The sequence below is a fragment of the Chenopodium album genome, chromosome 14 (genome assembly GCF_948465745.1).
Source record: "Chenopodium album chromosome 14, dcCheAlbu1.1, whole genome shotgun sequence".
In the NCBI taxonomy this organism is placed as follows: Eukaryota; Viridiplantae; Streptophyta; class Magnoliopsida; order Caryophyllales; family Amaranthaceae; genus Chenopodium; species Chenopodium album.
Window position 1 is genome coordinate 54,443,718 of NC_137847.1, and position 7,711 is coordinate 54,451,428.

Below are 7,711 nucleotides of genomic sequence, written 5' to 3' on the forward strand. Positions count from 1 at the left end.
CTAGAGCTTTAGGAGAGGGAGTGGAAAAGTTCAATTTTTGAGCTACTCCAGGAAGCCCCATTTTGATGGAGTCAGAGTCATAATAGCTTGGTATTCTAATTCTTCGGGAAGAGAGCAGTCCTTCTTTAATCTTCTTCTCCTTCTCAATGTCTACCATTGACTGACGTGAAACTCGCTTAGGGGAAGGCCTAAGCCAAGGACCGTAGTGGAATACTACATCCTTGCTGCATCTCTAGCCTCATCTTTGTACTTGCAGCCATTTTCCGTGTGATCAAGACGACCAAAAAAGAAACAAAAGTCCGCGAGACGTTCATATTTCAAAGTAACCCACTTTGAGGAAGAAACTCCAATAGCCAAAAATATGGCTCTTCTAAGGGGTTTTTCTATGTCAATAGCAACCTTGATGCGCATGAATTCCCCCCAACCCAAAGGATTCAACTTATCCAACTCAAGAAGGCCACCAAGATAATCACCAATCTCCTTCATAACTCTTATGTTCCGTTTGTTAAAAGGAACATTAATCAGTCGAACCCACATAGGCGATTGTTTAAATTCAATCTCCGAAGGTTGTTCATCTCCAACAATTTCCTTCATTACTAGCAATTTTTCATCGAAAAATCATGGGAAACCCTCCCAAACTCTCTCCTTGTCCTCCTCGCAAAGGAATTGACAAGCAAACAGGTTTGTATCCACGGTTTGGTTTACCACGTTGTCATGTAATCTCCACACATTCATCAGCGTACATTTCATCGCCTTAATGTTGAAGGTTTTCGTAGTCCATAATTTCCCAATCAAAGACAAGAAATCTGATTTTGGTCAGATTTCCTTCCTCCTCCCCATCGCCAAGCCCTCCACCAATAACCTTCACTTCTTCATCGGTTAAACAAAACTTCTCAAAATCATTAAGTAAATCCTCCACCATGAGAAAGCCAAGATCACAAAACAAGGAAAGAAAATAGAGAAATTGGGAATTAAAGAGACTAATTGGGTAGGAAATCAATCGAAAAAACACGTAAACAGACCCTAGACGAGGGACGTACAAACCCTAGACGAGGGACTGGACTGCTAAATGTTTTAAACTTCCTTACAATTTTTAATCAATGTGATTTATGTGAATACACGTATTATACAAAATTAAGACTGTGATTATTAATTTTTATTTTTTTTAGGAAACGATAGAGCAATTTATTCATGTCAAGTAATGTCCATTTCTGCCAAAGTAGTGATACTTTGGGGAAACGACTCCAAACATACATATTTCATATGATCATTCATGTCCTACCTAGCAATTAAATGTGTTACGGTATTACACGAACGCTTAACATGAGAGAACTTACAAAAATCAAACCAAGCTCTATTGATACAAATATCATCAAAAATCATAAAAATTAGAGAGAGTCTTATATCCTTCTAATTCACCTGCTTGATGATATTCACAGCATCCGATTCCACCCAAGCATTCTTGTACCCCATGCGAATTGCAAGACTTAAAGCATACCTCACTGCCATTGCTTCAACAATTTTCGGGCTTGAATAATGCACCTTCTTAGTAGCTGGCAGGAGAATTTTACCTTCATGGTTGCGCACTACCACTCCCAGACCAGCCTTGCCATTTGCGGGGATATGTGCATCAATGTTTATTTTGGGACAACCATCATTGGGGGCTGTTAGGATAAGATTCTACTGGCCATACCATTGTCTATGGGCTGTGAAAAGACCTTGTGAGCATAGTCGTTGTAATCTTTCGCAAGCTTACAAAACCCAACAACTAGCATCACAAAATTTGGTCTCTCGTTGTCAAAAACCAGCAAGTTCCTACACCTCCAAGCTGCCCACATAAGGGCTGTCATTGAAAACACGGTTTCAACATTAAACTTGCATATCATCCATTCCCATAGCACCACAAACGAGTCCAAGGGAGCATCAACAAGATTTATTTCCAGCTTACTATGCTCCCAAATGGCCTGTGCCGCCTCACACTCAAGTAATGAGGGAATGATGGCCTCCTCCTCCACCCCACATATTTAACAACTACTCTCACTCACAATGTGTCTCTGAGCAAGCCTTGCTTTCACAACCAAATTACCCTTTACAACATTCCAAATAAAGTGTTGAAGCTTCGGCGGTCCCTTCATTCGCCACACTAATTTCCACTGTAACACCCCCAAATCTCCCTCTACGGAAATACTAGTATGATACATATAATTATACCGTAGAGATAGCCTTAGGCGTATTACCACCGCGTGATTACGCAAGGCTACTCAAACTTACTAAACAAAACCAATACTTTGCAGCGGAAAACTTCAATACTCTTCTTTTATTAATAATAGACTATAAATAGTAACCATTGTCATGAGTACTCAAAAATAAACATAAAAACCAACATTTCCTAATCTAGGTGAAACCATTCCCGGGACTCCATATGCTCAATTATTGACTCCACTTGAAATTAGTCAACACTGCTTACCATTAAGGTAAACAGGGCGAACCAAAACAAAACAAGAAATACGGATTAGCAAAATATGCTAAGTACGATAAGTGCAAGATAATTAAACTCAATTTATTAGCAAACATGCTTTTGAAATCAATTCCATCCTTTCCAATGATTTGACCAACAATTCCAACTCAAAATTCCAAAACCAATTCAATAATCAATATCAATAGTCAATTCAATAACCAATTCCTCTTTAAAATCCAATTCCTTTAAAACCAATTCCTTTTAAAACCAATTCCTTACCCAAGTATGCACACCCCCCAAGCTAGTCTCCTTATATTACAAGGCTATCCTTGAGGAAAGACCCGGTCATACAAAGTCCAAGGCCTTATCAATAAACCAAATCCGCATAGTGGGATTATCAACATGCTTGTAAAGCATTAATAATAATAATTCAATAAATCCTCTTTAAATCCAATAATTCCAACTTTTAATAATAATAATTCAAACTCCTTTTTATTTAATTCCACATGCTTTCAAAATCAAACTTTTTAAACAAGAATAATAATTTTAACTATTTAAAACATGATATAAAATCAATACTCCAATTTATTTATCAAAACCAATTTATTTAAACATGCTTTTATTTCATAAATCATAATTCAATTCAATTTAATTCAATCATTATAAAATCATTCAAACATGCTTATTCAAACCAATCACTTTCAAGGTATCTAGCCCACCTAACGTACCTTGATCCTTGCTTAGCAAAAACACACAAAAGGAACCTCCAGAATCTTGATCGAACACACCCTACAAATAAATATAACCTTAATCAATATAAGGTTAACACATAATCACAATAATTAAATTAAAAACCCCCCACTATATGTACATGAACCTTTTAAATTAATTTCTCATAAACATCATTAAAAATATGATTTTATATAATTAAAACTACTCATAATAATTTTTATAAATCCCCCATAATAATAATAATAATAATAATAATAATAATAATAATTGAATAAGAGAAGAGAAGAAAAAAAGATAAGAAACCAAGGAAAAGAGAAGAATTGGATTTGCGTTGAAAAGAACAGGCAGAACTTGCAGAGGTTGCAACTCCTTCGATATAACTCCGAATTAGGTGATTCTTGAGCATAACCCCAAGGATTTTGCGAGAGGAACAATATTTTGTGAAACGCCAATACCCCAAAAACTGACCAGAAGTGCACGAAAATTGGCTTTAAAGATAAATGTGATGATTTGTGTAAAAAGAGGAGAAGAAAAGAAGAGAATTGGTGTGAAGAATGTGAGAGGTATGGAGGGGTATTTATAGGCTAGCTTATGCAAGAATTATAGCAAGATAATATGGGAAGAATTATGGCAAGTAGGGTTTATGAAATTACTTGGAGAAGTGAATGAAAAAAATATGGAAAGTTTTGATATTAAGGTGATTGTGTATAATAAAATATGGAAGGTATGTTTGTCATGAAAAATAATATGGCAAGAAAAATTACTTAGGGAATAATCAAGAGGGATAAAAGTAAGAAAATATGATGATCAAATATTAAGAACATGGAAAAATAGAATTAAGGAAAATAATAAATTTTTGGGAGATAATTAAAAATACAATTTACCAAAATAATTTCTCTCAAAATAATACAAGAGGGCCGAAAATCTTAAGCTTTTACACGTTTTTATATTCGTTGGAAACACACGAACCTATTTGGAGAGGTTTGCATTACGGTATATGTAGTCACACGTTTGATTATAATTTGATTGTACTATTTATTATGGTTATCATGCTTATCCCTTGATAGTTGTTGGGTTATAATTATTCTTTATTTTGTCTAACAATTTTGTACTCGTGAATTTTCATATGTTGTTGATGTTTTGTGTATAATTTGATTGTATCTTATTGATTAGTCAAGTATTGTGAATTATGCTCTTAGTATGCATCTTTAATGATGTGCATCCACTAAGTACGATCAATATTTTTGATGCAACATGTATTACCTAAGAGTGTATATTAGATATGTTATAAATATAATTCGATATTCGGTAATTTTAGTTGGGTTTCTTTTTGTTTGCTATATTAGAGTGCACTTCAGCAATATTATCATTTCGAGGCTTTAGGGTTACTTGTATTATTATTTTTGGGTTGTGAGTTAATTAATTTCGGGAACTAGTTTTACTGCCATAAGAGTTGAGATATTTATTTATCGAATTGTTATGTTATTTGGGAACCTGTGCCATTATTGAGATATTATAAATTAATTTGCGAATAATTATTTGATCGATGTATGAGATCAAAAAGGTTGAGCATTATATATTGTTCTTGGTTTGAGGCTCGATGTTAATTACCTTAGTCCTTGGCATGTTGGTAAAGAGATAATGATCATAAGTTAAGAATGAGGTACAATCTTTATTGATATTTTTCTATGGTCCCCTATAGTGGGATTTGGCTCGTATGTGGTCTGGTTCAAGGTATTTTTTTTTGTTATTGAGAGTATTCAAGTTTTTATAATTGTTGGTTTGTTATTTGAATTACCCATGTCCAAGGTTAGGTATAAAACAAAGAGTGTGGCACACTTATGGGATAAATGAGTTGAGTAAAGGTTGATATTATTATTCGAGGTTGGGTTTGACAAAGGTTATTTTCATAGTACAATGTGTAATGTAGTTTCGAACTATATTGATTAATTGATGAACTAGTAATATTAATTATTCTATTTTTCTTTGTGTTTTGATATGCAGTGACTACTCAACTTTTTGCTGTCGTGTGTGTTATTTTGTTATGCTATTTGCGTTTGCAGTCATGTCTTTTTCTTATGGTGGCCCTACAACGATCTATTTTGGAATTTGTCCTTAATGGTGAGCAGTCAAGATTGTTTAAGCAGGTTTATCAAGTGATCGTAGCTAAAAGAGCTCAAGTGTTTCGATTAGTATGCTATAACAAGTTTGTAAAGTTGTATAGATAGCTCACTTAGATTTATTGGGTTGTATTGTTGGGATTTTATAAGCCTTAAAACTTGACAGGACGTTGAGTGTGGCAGTAATACCTCCAATTTAAGTGTATGCTTCCGCAGTTTTATTTAAAGGTTGTTTATTTTTCCTTTAATTCGTGTTTATTACTTGTTAGTAAATCGAGGGTGTTACAACATATGATGCTAAGTAAGCGAATTTTGGATAACATTTTCAAGGTAAAATTGTTGTATATATATATAGTTTTATTATCGATATGCTTATAATATTTCATATATACAAAATTAATGATAACTTTTGATAAATATCCTATAACTCAGTTTTATTTCCACCATAAAACTCGTTTTAAAAACTTCTTTGAAATAAAATCTATTTATAATATATTTAATTTATTTTAAAAAATGAATAGAGAATTAGTAAAAATAATTTTAGTTTGGCAATTCAATAAAATAATTTTAGTTTGGTAATTCAGTAAAATAATTTAAATTCAATAAAAATATTTTCACGTCAATAATAACATAGATATCTTATTTTATACCATTTGAATAATCATTTTTGATAAATTAAATATATTTTTATAAAAAATTATACTATTATTATATAAATAAGCGATACGATAAAGTATGATTTTGAACTTTTTTTTTAATTATTTTTCCCTAATATTAGGGCACATGCCATAGCTAGTGTCTGGAAAGCTCTTACAGTTGTTGACAATATTAATAAAAAAAATGTAAATAAATATTTATAGGGATATAAATATTCCAAAAAAGCAATTAATTGTCCAAATATTTATCAATCACCAATCAATTATCAATAATCAATCAATAACTATATACTAAAAGACACACCAGAAATGACACATGCCATCTCCTGGTGTGTCCTTAGTTTTGTTTTGTTTTTTTTTTTTTGAAAAAAAAAATTTAGTTATAGTATAAAATCTTATACAAAAATAATTTCTTATATAAGCTAACAAAGATAATTACTTTAAATAAAAAAGATTTGATATATCTTTCCACACAAACATTTATGAATATAGTAGAAAATATTAACATAATTTGCAACATATGTTAATCTACTTCAAGGAAGTATTCATATTTTTTCTCTATAATAAAAATAGTTGTTCATTTATTGATTAAAATTCACATCAAAGTAGTGTGTATATTTATTAATTTTTTTTAGATTTTTAATTTTTTTGTAAAATAACCAATTACATTCAAAAGTTAATACGTAGTATTATATTTTAAAAACTAGTAGAGGTATAAATAATATTCCGTACACTTTTCTTAAGAGTTCCAAAAAAGCAACTAATTTAAGATTAACGAGGGAAAATGAATTAATAAATATTTTAGAGGGTATAGTTGTCCAAATATTATTCATAAGAGTTACTTTATAAATCACACAAGGAAAAACTTAGAGTCAATTCACATCATATCAATAGTGATATATAGGTAAACAAATATTTTAAGAATATTGTTCATTTACACACTATTTGTAAGTGTTTTCTCATACTTTTGAAAGATAGAGATGATCTGATTTGATTTGATATATATGAAATGAGTAATACGGTACCTAATAAGCTAGGCGAAGGATTTTTTTTTTTTTTTTTTTTTGATATATATGAAATGAGTAATAAGGTACCTATAGAAATTATTTTTGCTGAACTGATTTTTTTTTTATTGATTTTCTGTTATATTTCAATTATTAATTTTTACTGAACTGAAATTATTTTTGATAAACTGAAATTACTTTTATTGAATTGAAATTATTTTTACAGAATACTCCCTCCGTCCCATAATATAGTTCCTATTTGTGTTTTTTTCACGGTATTTAAGAAATAGGAGGAGAAAGTGGATAAAATACATTAATAGAAGTGAAAAGTGCTATCATAGACAAAAGTTAAAGAGAGAAAGTAAAAAAAGTACTCGTACAAGGCTTGTGCAAAATTGAAGAGTAAATTAGGAAATACAATGAATAAAGTTAAAAAAGTGAGGATATAATGATCTTTACATGCTGTCCAAAAATGAAAACAGGAACAACATTTTGGTTCTCCAAAATAGGAAAACAGGAACTATATTCTGAGACGAGGGAGTATTATTTTTATAAGGTGAAGTGAACCTGTAAAATCTCTCAATCCCATTTTATTAACTTATAAGTATGTTAAATAATGTGAAATAAAATAAAAGGGGTAAAGTTGGAAAAAGGAAAAAGAGAAGAGATAAAAGGGGCAAAGTTGGAAAAAAAGAGATGAAAGGGGCAAAGTTGGAAAAAAAGGAAGAGAGAGGAAGCAAG

At 31.2% G+C, this 7,711-nt stretch overlaps 1 protein-coding gene across 1 annotated transcript; it reads right to left on the reverse strand.

Moving 5' to 3' along the window:
- Positions 1 to 213: 213 nt before the first annotated feature.
- LOC145578411 (uncharacterized) lies at positions 214 to 594 on the reverse strand. The gene has a single exon (XM_081635726.1). The coding sequence runs from the start codon at positions 592 to 594 to the stop codon at positions 214 to 216; it is 381 nt and encodes a 126-aa protein (XP_081491852.1).
- Between the last annotated feature and the right edge of the window lie 7,117 nt (positions 595 to 7,711).

What these genes read in the sequence shown, in the direction of transcription:
- LOC145578411 (XM_081635726.1), bottom strand. Translation starts at nt 594, where the DNA reads ATGAAGGAAATTGTTGGAGATGAACAACCTTCGGAGATTGAATTTAAA.